The following is a 16,738-nucleotide window of genomic DNA, read 5'->3' as shown; positions in this document are numbered from 1 at the left end:
GCAAGATGATAAAGAACGCAAGCATTGAAAACAGACCGTAAACATTAGATTGTTCAATGATCAGTTGATTAACTCCTCATCTCTTAAACAAGGTATAAACATAAAGAAACCCTGCAAAAGTACAATTGCCTGTTAATTTACCTCAAAGAGACATCAAATGAGCGACATGCAGTACCTTGATCGACTTGATCGGCTCCTGGCGAAAACTCTGCCGCTAGATTAATACGATTAAACTGAATGACGCAATGTCGGTGAACTTATGGAAAGCGGAATATGCGTCGGCGTGCATTCTCAGAAACGGTTCACAGGAAATTCGAGAGAATGGAACAAACTGATCACGTCACGCCTTCGGGCATCTTATATAAAACCTAAAACTAAAGTCGCACAAGGACCAAATTGGTCCACAATCATAGTTTCCGTATCATTCATTAACTGGAAGCATTGCTATTCCCACTCGAAGGGATGTTTGGTCACTGCTGGATACCTTACAGCACTTATTATACCCAGTGAAACAATGGGCCTCCCACAAATATGGCTGCATATAATTACAATGGTCCGAACAAGACAATTCAGCATTCTTTAAGTGATCTAGATTCGAAATTGAAATTACCGAATACTGTATTCAATTTCCACACTAATCTCGAAAATAAGCTTAAAACTGCATGTTCGTATATTTCAGTTTGCAACGGACGGCGCTCTCAATGCACCTACAGAAAAAGGTCGACCCAACTCAATATGTGAGCCAGAGGAAGTTGTCAAATGTGTGAATAATTTTCTGAAGTCTCGTAATTGGCGGTCTGACGCCACTTTCTTGACTTTCGGTAGCTTAATACAAAGTGCGTAAAATATCTCTTGGCGAATGTGAAAAATCATCACTAGAAATAGATGACACTCATTACTAAATATTAAATTTCCTTTCTGTTCATAGTTAAATGAGCTGCATTTCTTGTCCATTTTCACTATTCCTTAATTTTATACACATTTCATTACTGACCATGCCAGCGTTACAAAAGTCCGAAATAATAGGTTTGTGCCCCGACTTATGCGCTTTTTAATAAGCTATTCTCGATTCAAATCTCTGCAACCCACCGGGCTGGCTTTTTGTACATTGTATTATAAGTATGGAAAAGCAAAAGTGAAAGTGCTTCAGTAAGGGAAAACTTACTACCCGCTAAATAAAACAGATAGCTAATTTTGCAAAGCTTACCTTGTTAAACTATACTTTTGATCAGTTCTTGCTTACCAACTTTGTGAATTCGAATTTTGCTCCTCCTCGAACTCGACACAACTGATGGAAAAATAGACGAAGTCTCAATGTTGTAACATCAGCATTGGAAAGCATGCATTCCAAAGCGCTTGGTGATTATCAAGTTACCAGTGTTTTTCAAATTAATTGTCACTAATACATACATTGAAACAAGATTGACAAACTACTGATTCTGTAACAACGCCAACATTGAAAGCAGACTATAAACAATAAGTATTGTCTTATCAGTTGATTAACTCCGCAAACATGCTACAAACCAAAGGGAACCCTTAAGAAAGGACAATTGCTCGCTAATTTTTCAAGAGACATCAAATGAGGAACAAACAGTACCTTTCTGGACTCTACGTAAAAATTGTGCGCTCAATTGACGATAAAACTAAATGATTTTATGGGAATCTATGTGTCGGAGTGCATTTCAAGAAGCGTTCCACATGAATGGAACCAATCGATTACGCGTAACGCCTTCGGGCAGCCTGCATAAAACTTAGACAGGCTCTCAATAAGTCGTCGTCTCCAAATTCGTCAACACGGAATATTATAAACATTTTACCCGATGAATAAATGTATGCATGCTATCAATTGTTTTGCGAGACATAACAAACAACTTTCCAGAAAAAGAGATCTTAAAATTAGGCGTCGAGAAAAGGTACTTTACAATTTTAGATTTTGAAATGGCGCCAAATTATGATTGCGCAAGTAATTAAAGTGCGTGTATGGAAATCTGAAAATCGCGAACTAATTTCTCTGAAATTTGATTTCTGACATTTCTCGAGTTAGCCAAGAATAACGAACCAACGCACAAACCCTGCTTTCAACAAAGTTTCACCTTGGTTAGAGAATTCTACAGATTAACTCTAATCCAAGGTTTATTTAACCCTCTTTTGAACAACCGGACTGTGAAGGTTGACTTTAGCTCAGTTTTCGTTTGCCATCTTTATGAATTCGGAATCTCCTTCTCTTCAAGGCACTGCCAAAACTGGAGACGTTTGAATGGAATTCATTGGCCGTGGAAAGCATTCCTAAACCTGCATTACGCAGTATTAGTTGATTATGAAGTTCCATTCTTTTTCATGTTGTCTCTAAATTTGATCAAATTGTTAAACAAGATACGATAACTACAAAGGAGTCAGTACGTGTATCTACGGATTGGAAGAACGCCAACAAGTGTAAAGAGTAGTTGTTTATTGATCACTTGATTAACTCCGAACCTCTTAACCATGGTGTAAATTAACGTCAAGAAAGTCGGGAAAAAGAGCAATTTACCGCTAATTTGTCTTTATGAGACATCAAATGAGAGATATACGGTACCTTAATCCACTCCAGGTCAAACCTGCGCACCCAATTCACGATGAAACTACATGACTTGACGGAATCTATGGAAAGCAGATTGTACGTCGTGCATAACGAATGGAACAAACCCGGGGGGGGGGCACTGCCATATACGGGCTATATAGGTATGTGCCGCTGTGAGGGGTATGGTTTTCAAGCAGTTTACTCTAGGATAGGGTATACAAATCAGAGCGTTTGGGTCTAGAATAGGGTATCATTTTTCACAAAACTGACTAGTTGGTTGAAGATTTTATCTAGACTAAGGAAACCAAGAATTGCCACTCAAAAATATATTAAAAAAATCAAATCAGCAAGTTTAAATTTACGCAAATCAGCCTCAACAGTGTCGATAGATGGGGGATTTGGGGAGTTTACTCTAGTATAGGGTAGCAAAATTCAGCTGAACTAGCTCTGGTATAGGCTAAGGGTTCCATGGTCCCAGCGGCACATCCCCACCCAGATATTCCCGAAGTACCTCCCCCGGGGGAACAAACTGATTACGAGTAACGCCTTCAGGCATCCTGCATAAAACCTAAAACTAAAGTCGCACTCGGACCAGGCTGGTCCACATTGCCAGTACTAATCGCAGTTTCCGTATCATTCAGAGACTGAAAGCATTGCTACTCACTCTCGAAGGGATGTTTGTTCGGCACGTCGGGATACCTTGCAACACTTATGTCCATCGAAACAATGCACCTCCATAAGCTACATGCATGGCTAGATAATTACATTGGTCTGTCACCAGACAGCTCATTGTTGCTTAAGTGAAAAGACTCGAAATCGAAATTGTTGAGTCGATTTTCAATCGTGACTATAATTCCAAAAATCTTAACTTGGCGGTCTTCTAAAAGTACCCAGTGAAAAAAAGTCGATCCAACTCAATATGTGAGTCAGAGAAGTTGTCAAATTCTCGAGTAATTTTCTGATGTCTGGCTGCCTAACACGTTTTGCATCAGCGAGGCTCGATACAAGAATGCAAGAACACAAGACCCACAGAACGCTTTTGTTAACAATGTATTATGACTATGTAAGATCAAAAGTGAAAGTACTTCGGTAGGCGAAACTTACTATCTGCTCGATAAAACTGATAGAACGTGAGACTTTCATATAAATTCATCCTTTTGAACTAAATATTTGCCCAGTTTTCCCATTATTTTTCGCTTCAGCACAAATGCAAAACTGGCTAAGTCTTTTGTTAGAAGTGGAAAGCATTTTTGAACCCGCGTTTCGCAGCCTTTTTTGATTATGAAGTTACTAGTCTTTTTCAAGTTGCCACTTACCTTGACATAAGAATTGAACTACATACAATAACTTCAGAGAATTCGTAACATACATTGACAATAACGTTGATAAATTATACTGCCTGGCAAGAACGCCAACATCAGAATGTAAGCAGTCACAGTTTAAAATTTATCAGTTGATTAACTCCGAATCTCCGAAACATGCTATGAACGTCAAGAAAGTACAACTGACTGCTAGTTTAGCTTAATGAGACATCAACTGAGGGACACACAGTACCTTATAATCGGCTCCAGGTGAAATTTGCGCACTCAATGGAGGATAACACTGGATGAATTAACGGGAATCTATGCTTCAGTGTCCGTGTATTCCAAGAAGCGGTACACAAAGAATTAAACTGATCACGCGTAATGCCTTCAGGCATCCTGCGTTAAACTTAGACAGGCTCTTAGTGAGACATCGTCTCCAAATTCGTCAACACGAGAAATTGGGAATATTTTAGCCCAATTACAGGCACGCAAGAGAAGGCACGCAATGTGTGCGAAAGTCAGCGACTTTCCAGACTAAATTTTTTCTTTGTAACGCTAGTAAACGCAAGTTAAAAAGAAGCAGAGGGAGTTGCGAATAAATGCTTCCAGCTTTAGTGATGAAGCTTTTAAATGAATTTGCACCAGATTAAAAGTGTAAAAAGTTAACGTTTAAAAATGGCACATCAAATATTTAGTAGTACCAAAGTATCATCCTTGTTCTTACGATGTGATCAGTTTTGATGTTATAGCGATGTTTCGAATGCGCGCTGCTAGTCTTCATCAAGCGATTGGGTCATTGGTGACAGCATCGTGAGACAGACGACATTTCATTGTACACTGCAGTATTTGTCACTTTAATTATGATGGTATATTTGTATGTGTGTAGGTTAGGGGGAGGCAAGGAAAAGTGATCTAAAGTCACACTACCATATAGACAAGTATGGATGTTAATCAAAGGTACACGCACAGCAGTTGGTTGAGAATTAAAGGACTGAGTAACCTACGAAGAGGCTCGGTAAGGACGGAATATCGGATATGTAGACATGATTGATCATCGCAGTTATACACACAATTTAAGCAGTTGTGAAATTAAATAAAGCCTGATGATCAATCATGTGTTCATAACATTCTCCGCAGTCCAAATATGTGACTTTCATATATTCATTTGTATTTTTCAATATCTACGGGTATATTACAAACTCACAATGTGGCCAGTTCCCAATTGGCTTGATATATAGCTCAGTTGGTAGAGTACTGCACCGATATGGCAGAGGCCATGGATTCAAATCCCGTTCTGGTCTGAATTTTTTTTCAGGCTTTAATTTCACAACTGCTTAAGTTGTGCGTTTCACTGCGATGATCAATCACGTCTTCATACAAACAACGCCGTGAAAGCACTTTTAAAAACAATGAACACGCACAATTGGTTTAAAATTGCCCATGATGATTTCTTATTTGCCAGTTGCACTATCTGCCTGGAACCTTAAGCCATGTGTCTTCTTGTAAAATAAAAAAACAAAATTTGCTAATTTTTTTCTGGGTCTGCGCAGCATGGCCTCAGTAGTGTGCCATCGATCGATAAACCCCAGCAGTTTTGCAGTGGACTTCCGGTGCACCCAAATTCCTGCGGACGTTTAATTTAACGTCAACTGTGACCTTTCTGGCAAGGAAAACTTTCGTCGCTGGTGACGATTATGAAATCGTCGAAGAAGGTTACAAGACGGGACATGGCCACTATTACATGTACGTATTCAAAATGAAGAAAGTCATCGGAGTCTGTCCGTGGGGTTATCCCACGGACGAGATTTGCGTTTATTTCTCATGGAAGGAATCGTACGGCGACAAATTCCGCGTCATTACGGCGTATCCGTTCTCCAGAGCTTATCACGTCTTCTTGAAGCAGAGAAAGCAAGGTATGGCCAACTTTTAAAATCCTACAGACTTTATGTAGGTAAGAACCAAACGGCTCTTTTAGGAGCCACCACATTAATAAAAGTCAATGGTCCAACATGCTTTCCCCAGTTCTTTTAATTTTGTGCTCGAGCACTTGGAGACGCGCACTTATTATTCACAAAATCGATTATCGATTATCAAAACTGCAGCGTCATAAAATTCAGTTTGACAGCGTCCTCAAAATCAACAATGAATTTGATTGATGAACCACTCTTGGCGGCTGTTCGTTCTATTGAGAACGCGGACCAAGACAACGATTCTCAAGAGGTAATAAATATAACTTGAAATTGGAGTACATGTCGGGCGAATAGAAATCCGTACCGTTATTTTGAAATGGGTCGTTGAAATTGAATGGAAAAGATAACTTCATACTTTAACTTACATGATTTAATCAGACCTAAAATTTGAAGACGGCTAAGGACTTTGAAAAGAAATTATTTTGATTTTGAATTAGGTCACTGAAATTGAATGGAAAGGATAAGCCTTTGTGCTTTTCAATACCACTACATGTTTTAATCACAACCTGGAATTTCAAGGAGGGTATGAGCATTCAATAGAAGTTCTTTTGATTTTGAATAGTCACTGATAATGAATGGAAACGATAATGAACCTTTGTGTTTTTTATATCAATACGTGATTCAATCAGACCTGGAGGTTGTAGGCAGTTACGGTTTTTGAAAAGAAGTTCTTTTGATTTTGAATAGCTGGCTGTAATCCTTTATATCGGGCCTGGAATTTGAAGGCGGTTACGGTTTTTGAAAAGATGTTCTTTTGATTTTGAATAGCTCGCTGTAATCCTTTATATCAGGTCTGGAATTTGAAGGCGGTTACGGTTTTTGGAAAGATGTTCTTTTGATTTTGAATAGCTCGCTGTAATCCTTTATATCAGGTCTGGAATTCGAAGGCGGTTACGGTTTTTGAAATGAAGTTCTTTTGATTTTGAATAGCTGGCTGTAATCCTTTATATCAGGTCTGGAATTTGAAGGCGGTTACGGTTTTTGAAATGAAGTTCTTTTGATTTTGAATAGCTCGCTGTAATCCTTTATATCAGGTCTGGAATTTGAAGGCGGTTACGGTTTTTGAAAAGATGTTCTTTTGATTTTGAATAGCTCGGCGTAATCCTTTATATCAGGTCTGGAATTTGAAGGCGGTTACGGTTTTTGAAAAGATGTTCTTTTGATTTTGAATAGCTCGGTGTAATCCTTTATATCAGGTCTGGAATTCGAAGGCGGTTACGGTTTTTGAAATGAAGTTCTTTTGATTTTGAATAGCTCGGTGTAATCCTTTATATCAGGTCTGGAATTTGAAGGCGGTTACGGTTTTTGAAAAGATGTTCTTTTGATTTTGAATAGCTCGCTGTAATCCTTTATATCAGGTCTGGAATTTGAAGGCGGTTACGGTTTTTGAAATGAAGTTCTTTTGATTTTGAATAGCTCGCTGACGGACTTGGAAACGTTCTACCAGTATAACACAAGTAACACTGGACGGATTTAGGATAAGCAAAGCTATAGCGTTCGTCCGATCGTATTTTATAAACCTTAAAGTTACAATGGAACCGTTACTGCTAAATTTAAGTTTAGAGCGCGATGCAAATAATTTGTCCCATTGGCCGCGGGGATAACGAAATTTGCATACGAGTTGAAAACTTAACGCAAGAATGTGACAATGGACTATTATCTTAAACGTTGAATGATTAGACTCTGTTAGCTTAACTGAATAGGCTATTATCTTTTAAGGCGAATTGAACGGACGCTAAAAGACTAATGAAGGCATTTGTTTTCATGCGAGTTGTGTAATTGTTATTCATTTACAGGAAAATTAAATTAACAAACTAAGTAAACTTTTCGGGTGGTCTGCGTGTGTGAATGTAATTATGATAGATCAATAACGTCATATGTTACTTGATTGGTGGTTGAAAATATGATGTCGTTTTTGTGCAATATGATTGGATGTTGGAAATGTGCTGACATTTCCTGTAATATGATTAGTTAACGACACCAATAAAGTTGGGACTCGCTAGATAGAAATCATTTGCAGATGGTGGACTGTTGACTAAACTTTTGTTTCTCTGGATAAGATTTTCGCCCCATGTCAAGCCACTTTGAGGATATAAGCGATGAAGAATTGTTGGAGGCCATTATTGCTATTGAGAATGGACCAGAAAACAGTTATTTCCAACAGGTAAATTAAATATGTTGTAACAAAAATACATTTCGTGTACTTAATGTGTGATGAACCGGTTTATTTATTTTATTTTATATTTTCTCTTAGATTCTTGACGACTCTATCGATGATATGATTTTGTCAAATGTCGCCGAGGCTACAGAACGTCAACTCACTAATCAAGAACAAATGGGGGGAAGTCTTGCTATCACAGAACCTGGACGCTTCGAATTTGTACTCAACCCGTACGTAGATAGTCACAGCAAAAAAAATGGGCGTTAGAGAGCGTCACTACACCTCCAACATTCGTCAGGTGGGACAATTTATACCTCAACAAAACTTGGCAGCAGCAATTGCTGATGGATTACATAGAACAATCCAAAATTTGATTCTCCGAGACAGGATACCAGCCGCTGATCGTATCTACTTCAATTTAGCCAGCAATCGCTTAGTCAACAGCTATGCTTATCGAGCGTTACCGGCGGGGGAATGGTTAAATGGTAGCGATCGTGTCGACAGTCTGCTGCAGCAAATGTCACGGGTGTTAAACTCAAACGAGAACTTTGAAATGAATGATTCGTTTCAATTATCTTTTACACACGTTCGTACATCTCCTCGCGGTAGCGGTCAGAAACGAAAATTGAAACCTGGACATTCTAATCCAGAAACTTTCAAACGTTTGAAAGGTTCTGTCATCAGTATCGATAACAAAGATGAACTATGCTGCGCCCGCGCCATTGTGACAGCTAAAGCTAGAGTGGATGATCACCCTAAATGGAACAGCTTCAGAAGAGGTTTCTCTATCCAGAGAGATGAAGCAATCAAGCTGCATATAGAAGCTAATGTAGAAATGGGAAAATGCGGTTACGAGGAACTCACTAGATTTGCATTGACGCCGTCCTTGAACAATTATCAGCTCTTACTTGTGGACGCTACCCGAGGTTATAGCGTGACTTCTTTTGGAAAGCCTCAGGAAAAACAATTGGTACTGTTGTATGATAATGAACACTACATTGTGATCACTGCGTTACCTGGGTTCTTTGGTAACAGTTATTTCTGCGCAAGGTGTCTCAAACCCTACAATAACGAAGGTCAACACGCCTGTGAAAACAACCCTGATCATTGTTCTTCCTGCTTACAAACGGGATGTGAGGACTTTACAGAGGCCAGGTGTCGTAATCAACCACCAGCTACACGCTGCGGATCCTGTAAGCGGATGTTTTATGGTGATGTTTGTTTTCAAAATCATCTGACGAAATCCTACAAGGGAAAAACCGCTGACTCCAAAAACATCAGTGTTTGCAGTCAACGCCGCAAATGTCGTAGCTGTAAAAAGTTGTTGGTGGGTCTCAAGAAGCAACAAGAACATGAATGCGGTTACATAGACTGTCCCTCTTGCCACGAGTACATAGAGGCCGCAAGCCACCGATGCTTTATTCAGATACCTAAAACACCGGAAGAGCTAACCGAAGAGAAAAAAGAAAAAAAAGAAGAGAAAGAAAAAGAAAAAACGCAAGCGACTAACCGAAGCCGAAGCAGAGGATAATGGTAATGATGATGATGATGATGATGATGATGATGATGATGAAAAGCCTCCCATTCTCGTTTTCTTCGATATTGAGGCGATGCAAGACACTGGCAAACACATCCCTAATCTTTTAATAGCGGAAACTGAGGATGATAATTGTCCACTCCACTTCAAAGGTGAAGATTGCATTCGCGATTTCCTGGAATGGCTGGATACGTTAACTGAAGAAGACACGCGCAATGTAACTGTTTTGGCCCACTTTTCTGGCTACGACTCCTATTTCGTCGTGGAGGAATATCATCGCCAACACAGGGTCCTTAATCAAATCAGAAATGGAGCTTAACTTCTCCAATTAACCTTTGACAATATTAACTTTATTGACTCTCTCATTTTTTCAAATGCCGCTTTCTGCATTTCCAAAGACATTCGGATTGACAGAGTTAAAAAAGGGCTATTTTGCTCACCTGTTTAACACGCCTGAAAATCAAGACTACGTGGGACCAATTCCCGAGAAAGAATTTTACATGCCTGAATGTCTGTCAACGGCCGTAAAGACTTCGAGAAATGGCATGATAAAGAAAGAGCTGAGAATGTAGTGTTCGATTTCCAGAAAGAATTGCTGGAATATTGCGAGTCGGACGTGAAATTACTGAAGGAGGGATGCCTTACTTTCAAACGGCTTTTTGAAAAAAAGACAAAGTTTGACCCCTTCAGTCATATTACTATAGCTTCGGCATGCAATCGAGACCTGCGACAAAATCGAATGGAAGCCAACACAATTGCTTCCGAGCCTCTCCACGGTTGGCGACTAAAAACAAATCAGTCGAAAGTTGCCATGGAATATCTACTGTGGCAACAAAGTCAGATCAGTGGGAGAATTCAACATGTTGGAAATGATGGGGAATACCGTATCCCCAACAGTCGCTACACCGTGGACGGCTACGATGCAACTACGAACACCGTCTACGAATTTCAAGGTTGCTTTTGGCATGGCTGTCGTAAATGCCATCCCAACAGATCCGAAACACACCTTAGATTAGAGCACCGCTCCACTGCCGACGTGTATCTCACAATTCTTGCGTGACAAAGGTTACAACGTCATCGAAATGTGGGAGTGTGATTGGCGGAAAATGAAAGAAGAAAGACAGGACGTCAGGAACTTTGCAGCCAGCCTCGATTTGGTGGAGCCACTAAATCCCCGTGATGCCTTCTGCAGCGGACGAACAAACGCTGTCAAACTCTATTATCTGGCTGACATCGCCTCAGGAGAGAAGATTCATTACTATGATTTTACATCTCTCTATCCGTTCATTAATAAGAATGCTGAGTATCCTGTCGGCCACCCTGAAATTATATTTCAGCCGGAAGACACAGACATCCAAAATTACTTCGGGATTGCCAAGGTCACAATCTTACCTCCAGAAAAACTGTTTCATCCAGTACTTCCGCTGCGTGAAAATGGTAAACTAACATTCCCGCTATGTAGAGCCTGTGTACAAGAAAAGATGGAAAAACCAATGCTACAACGGTCCTGGGTTTGCAGTCACAGCGACAGTGAAAGACAAATTACAGGTACATGGTGTACCCCCGAACTGAACAAAGCCGTTGAGAAGGGCTACAAAATAACTTACATTAACGAAGTGTGGCATTTTTCTGAAACGAGGAAAGGTCTCTTTAAAGACTATGTGAATACATGGTTAAAGATTAAAGAGGAGGCAAGCGGCTGGCCAGCTCATGTAGGCGATGATCCCGTCAAACAGCAAGAACATCTGAGATCCTACAAAGCGAAAGAGGGCATCGAACTCAACCGCAACAACATTGAAAAGAATCCCGGCAAACGTAGCCTTGCAAAAATGATGTTAAATTCCATGTGGGGGAAGTTTGGCCAGCGCACCAACAAAACTCAAATCAAAGAGTTCGGGGATCCTATGAGGTTCAGTGCATTCCATGAAAGTGATGCAAATGACATTTGCTACGTGAGTGTATTGTCTGAAGACATCGTTGAAATTCACTATAAACTGAAATCGAATGACGAACCTGTCTCACCAAACCTCAACATTTTCATCGCTTGTTTCACGACATGTTGGGCTCGACTTCGTTTGTATGCAGCTCTGGACATGCTACAAGAACGAGTACAGTACACAGACAACGACAGCGTTATTTTTTCCAGTTTACCTGATGAAAACAATCCTCCCCTTGACGACTTTCTCGGTGATTTCAAGGACGAGTTGGGAGAAGACGACTTCATCACTGAATTTGCGTCCGCGGGACCGAAAAATTATGGTTACCTCACGAAGAAAGAAAAAGAAGAATGCAAAGTGAGGGGAATCTCTTTAAACAGTGAAGGTAGCAAGCAGTTAAATTATCAAGTGTTGCAGCAAAATGTTTTAGACGAAATTCAACGCCCTCTCGAGAAAACGCGACAAACTGATATTTACAAGCCTTATCACATTGTCCGAAACTCCAAAGAGTACTCACTGACCACAATCTCTCAGACGAAAAAGTATCAGCTTGTGTACGAAAAACGAGTGATAGATCCCTACACCTTCAAAACATATCCCTATGGCTATGAAAGAATAACAAATGAGGACGTGGACATGATTGAACTGTTGTGCCATTTGTAAACACTTTTGTAAATAGTTTCATTCATAAGTTGAGCGCAATCCACTAGGGAGTTGCACACGGCTCTGTCCTGTAATTTTAGGGAAACCTTTGATATTAAAGTTAACGGTTAACTTTAAAATTGCGTGATTACTTTGTTTATGTTAGAAACCAGGCTTTTTACTCGGTCAACACGGAAACGAGATTAATGACGTCAAAGGGGGCGGGGCTTCTGGTTACCATGGATACGTCAAACTCGAGAAAACAACAGAACTCCTTTCCATAACAATACTTTTTCATTTGCATCACAATACCTGTCAAATCCGTACTGGACTAGCCCATACCACTACTAGCCGTTTTGGTCATAAATAGGGTATGGTTTTTGCACTCTAGTCTTGAACTGTGTATGTTTTTACAAGACGCTACTCCCCCAAGCTCCAAGAAGCTACAACCCCCCCCCCCCTCCCCGGGAAGTCGACTCCCATGATCTAGATGATCTAGATCACTTAACTGACCACAGTAAAGCCAGCTTTGAAGCTTTCACTCCGTTCCCTCAATCGATCGACCGATCAATCAGTCAATCAATGAATCAATCATTCAATTCAATCAACCATTTTAAGAGTCTAAACCTGGGACGAGGTTGTCCTCCATTTCCGCGCCAGAGGCAATGATCATATACAAAACGCTTGTGCTTGTTAGTCCGTCATAACCACTATACAAACAAATTTCTTCCTCCTGGTGAAACAACAAAAGCGCGTTTGCTATCTGCGACTTCATTTGGCATACCTTCATTTTGTGACTTTCAAATTTCCCTTGAAAAACTGAAACCCTATAGTTACCGTTTATAAGGTTATTTGACTGACTCAAATTTCCAAAATTTCTTCACCGGCAAAGCCATGCTCGCAGAATAATTTGCTGAATCGCTTGGCATTTCGTAATGACAAAATACTCTCAAGATAAGACGTCCTCCAAAATCTGAAAAAGGTTTTCTTTGTTCGTCGTGATCAAGTCAGTATATTTCCCAAGAAACTTTATTGCAGCCCTCCAGAAAGTCTTTCCAAGTTCTCCACAAGAAGACCAGAAACATCTGCGCGTGTGAAGTCATCATAAAAACTCCGTAGGGTTACCGGAGGGGGGGAGGTTAGGTGGGATGGAACTCCCCTATTGACTCCCCTTGGTTTAAATTAAGTCCGTTCTGATAGGGTAAAGTCAATTTTTGTCATTTGGAGAATTATCGAATCTTGCATGTTTGATGTCATAAAGTTTGGGTGGCGAAAATTTACATCCCATAAGGAAACGTGGTTCCCATTACAACTGATTAGTGTTTTACCTGAAAGGCATGTTATATTCAACTTCGTCATGATATGCTTTACCCGGAGAAAAACATATTTGCATACAATAACAGGAAAACAATTTCAATTTGAGAATTTTTGTGTCCTCCAATACAAATTCGCGATTGATGCGGTCGTGGATATCATGTTGAATTATCAAAAACGTGGCTCTGATTACAATTCAGTGATAGGTCATTTCATGAGAAACATTTTTATATCGCAAATAAAATATATTTAAATGGTCCGTAAGTTTGAAGCCTCTAATTAACTCGCTAGCTTCAACAAAATTAAATCCCATGCTACGATAAATCGGATAAAGACATATTGGAATACAATTATGTTATTATAAAATAACAAGGAAAGTGTTTTTACCCAAAAAAACTGAAGAAAAAAAAAAAGATTTGAGAATTTTATTTACTTCCTCACCTCAAAGTCCGATTTTCAAATGTAAAAAATGACAAAAATAGTGACCATTCTTAAGTGCGGGAGAAGTCTATTTTGTCAAGCTGCAAAACTGGATAAACGAATAAAAAAAAATATTCGAGATTGTTTAACCAACAATAAAATGAAGGCAAAACCTAACATTTTGCAAGCGTAAGTTGTCATTTTGAACACAGCAAAATACGAACAATTGAGTTTGCTTGTCACCAAGTTCCGCTTACTTGATAGATTTTATCGTTTTTTTATTGTCCCAAACCGGAATTTCAATGGAACTTTTGTTAAACTAATTACTCAACGCGAAAACTAGCCAATCTCTCCAGTAATTGATACGGAAGCTGAAAATAAGTCATTTTATAAGTTTCCTGTGAATTACGTGTTATTTATTTAGCAGACAAAAGGAAAACATATGGTACCACTGCAAAAGTCGTCAGCGCACAAACGGACACTACAAAAGTGAACGATATCTTTGACATCCTTCGTCTTAAACCAACACACCTGCATATATTAGAAGTGAGCTGTCGTAATAGTAAATTATGTTCTAAAGAAATTTTCGATTTCTTTTTAACGGCAAATATTTCATTTCATTTCAATCGGTACTTTGTATAGATCAACATCGCCTACAAGAAAAGAGTTTTTAATTCTTTCTATCGTTAAAATGAATTCCAGTGATGAAAATTACTTGCGAATCCAGAAAGATTGGAAACAACTTGTGGACACTTACTACTGCGTGGACATCGCATCGGGAATCTTTCTGGCCGTAGTTTCTGTGCTGACAATATTTGGAAACGGGCTTTTGTTACTGGCGATATGGAAAGACCCTTTCAAAACATTTCGAACGCCTATCACCTTTTTTATCATCGGTTTAGCGGCTGCAGATTTTCTTACAGGTCTCGCGGTATGCTCGACATATGCCCTGCACCTCATCGCTTTATATTCAGCTATGAGAAGCGGCGATTCTACCTTGCTACAAGGGACGATAAAAGCAACAAAAATCTCTCATCACATCTCCCTGGCAACTATGAACAGTTCGTATATCATTTTGTTGCTTTTCACGTGGAGCCAGTTCACCGCCATAAGCTTCCCTCACAAACACAGGGTCTTAGTTACTATGAAGCGAGTTGTGGGTTGCGTAATCTCAACTTGGCTTTACTCCACCACATTTGCCATGCTTCCCCTGATGAAAGTGCCAAAGACCACGTTTTGGAAAATCGATCTGTACTTTCACACAACTGGCAGCCTTTTCTTCTTAGCTATCGCGTATTTTTGCTTGTACAAGGCATTCAGAAGGCAGGTGAGGCGACTGCATTCGCTAAAATCAAACAACACTTTAGCAAGACAACAGGGGCGAAGAGGAACTAGGCGGGAGCGACAATTCACCGTGGTCAACCTTTTATTGCTTACGTTTGTCATTTCTTGCACGGTTCCCACAGCTGTCGTCTCCTACCTGTTTCTTCACTGGGACAACAAAAACCCTTTTCGAAACCTCAAGCTGCGGATTGCAAACTTAATTGCATCCGATGTGTTATTTCTCAAGTTTGCTCTTGACCCACTAATTTACGCTTGGCGGCTCGTGCAGTACCGAAGAGCGCTGAAGTCGATACTGGTTTGTAATAGGCGAAGAAATGACGTCGACGAGTTGTTTTCTTATACAATGAATAATCAGACTTTAGCCTCTTTTCGAAGAAGAGAATTAAGCAGAGGGGTCGCAATCTTGGGCAACAATAAACTAGATTTGACAGCTTGATGAGACGGAATTTATGGCCTTACAAGTCGCACTACCTTCATTAGGGAGCAAGCAATGACGACGGCGATCCCGAGAAAAAAATGAATGTACATTTCACCGTCGAATCTCGTAATCGATAGAGAGCTTAAGTAAACCATGACGGTGAAGGCAACGAGAACGCCACCAAACAAAAGGTTTAATGAGCTGAACAATAGCTGTGCACGTGCGTTATAAATCTTGGTACATTTCTTTGCCGTCCTCTGCAAAACAACAACGTGAAATGACTAAGTTCAGCGTATTTTGGAGAAAGCGAACGACGGCGGCTAATTTTTCGTAGTTTCATATGGAACTGAACGCTGGCATCACGTATTTAGCTTGAGCACGTTCTGAGTCCGACAGGCGCACCGGCTGAACAGATCTAGACAATAGAGAACTTACGCAAAACACTGCGACAGCGGCAAACGAGTTGTCACCAAAAAAAAAAGATCTAATGAGCATAACAATGGCTGTATACGTGCATTATAATTCTTGGTACATTTCTTTGCCGTCCTCCGCAAATCAACAACGTGAAAAGACCGATTTCCACGTCTTTTGAATGGGACCCACTACGGCTAATTTTTCGTGTTTCTATTTGGAACTGAACGCATTCGTAGCATATTCAGCGGCGGCAAGTTTTAACACCGACAAGCACGCCGAATAGATCTAAGTTAACGCGAAATTCCAAAGTAAAATAAAAAAAAAACACGTTTTAATAGGCGTCGTCCTGGCCGTCGCCGTCTTACATATGCGTAAGGTCCCTAATTTCAGGCAGGCAACGGGTGGGCGGGAGAGCGGGCGGGCGAGAAGTGGGCGGACAGTTCTACCTTATAACACCTTAACAAATATTATGAACGTAATGCTTTGATCTATTTTATTATGCATCCAACTTACAGGAAACTAAAAACAAAGGTAAATCCTAATCATAGCTATTGTAAAATATATTAAATACTGTGTCTCAGAAGATAAAACAAAAACAAAAACAAAACAACCCCCAAATGAGAAATGAAAATGACTTGAAACAGGAAATAATTATAAAAAGAAAATAAATAGAAATCGCTCTCACAGGTCGAAATTGTTTCAAGACTGTGATATTTT

General features: G+C 39.9%; 2 protein-coding genes across 6 annotated transcripts in view; one reads left to right on the top strand and one right to left on the bottom strand.

Moving 5' to 3' along the window:
• The window catches only part of LOC145494082 (uncharacterized), a 20,203-nt gene extending 15,951 nt beyond the window's left edge, over nucleotides 1-4,252 (bottom strand). For 2 of the 5 annotated variants that reach the window (XM_081473546.1, XM_081473551.1), the window contains exon 1: nucleotides 142-3,415. The gene's annotated coding sequence lies outside the window, so the exon portion shown is untranslated. Of the gene's footprint in view, nucleotides 1-141; nucleotides 3,416-4,114 lie in introns of those variants that run through there. The other 3 variants (XM_081473549.1, XM_081473547.1, XM_081473548.1) reach the window with 3 other exon arrangements.
• A 10,284-nt stretch (nucleotides 4,253-14,536) lies between these two features.
• On the top strand, nucleotides 14,537-16,631 carry LOC145494562 (beta-2 adrenergic receptor-like). Its single transcript, XM_081474058.1, has one exon. The coding sequence runs from the start codon at nucleotides 14,537-14,539 to the stop codon at nucleotides 15,623-15,625; it is 1,089 nt and encodes a 362-aa protein (XP_081330184.1). The 3' UTR covers nucleotides 15,626-16,631.
• Nucleotides 16,632-16,738: the final 107 nt, after the last annotated feature.

The sequence above is a fragment of the Orbicella franksi genome, chromosome 8 (genome assembly GCF_964199315.1).
Source record: "Orbicella franksi chromosome 8, jaOrbFran1.1, whole genome shotgun sequence".
NCBI classification, from domain to species: domain Eukaryota; kingdom Metazoa; phylum Cnidaria; class Anthozoa; order Scleractinia; family Merulinidae; genus Orbicella; species Orbicella franksi.
The sequence above is the reverse complement of the archived record's forward strand: the minus strand, read 5'-3'. Positions and strand labels throughout refer to the sequence as shown.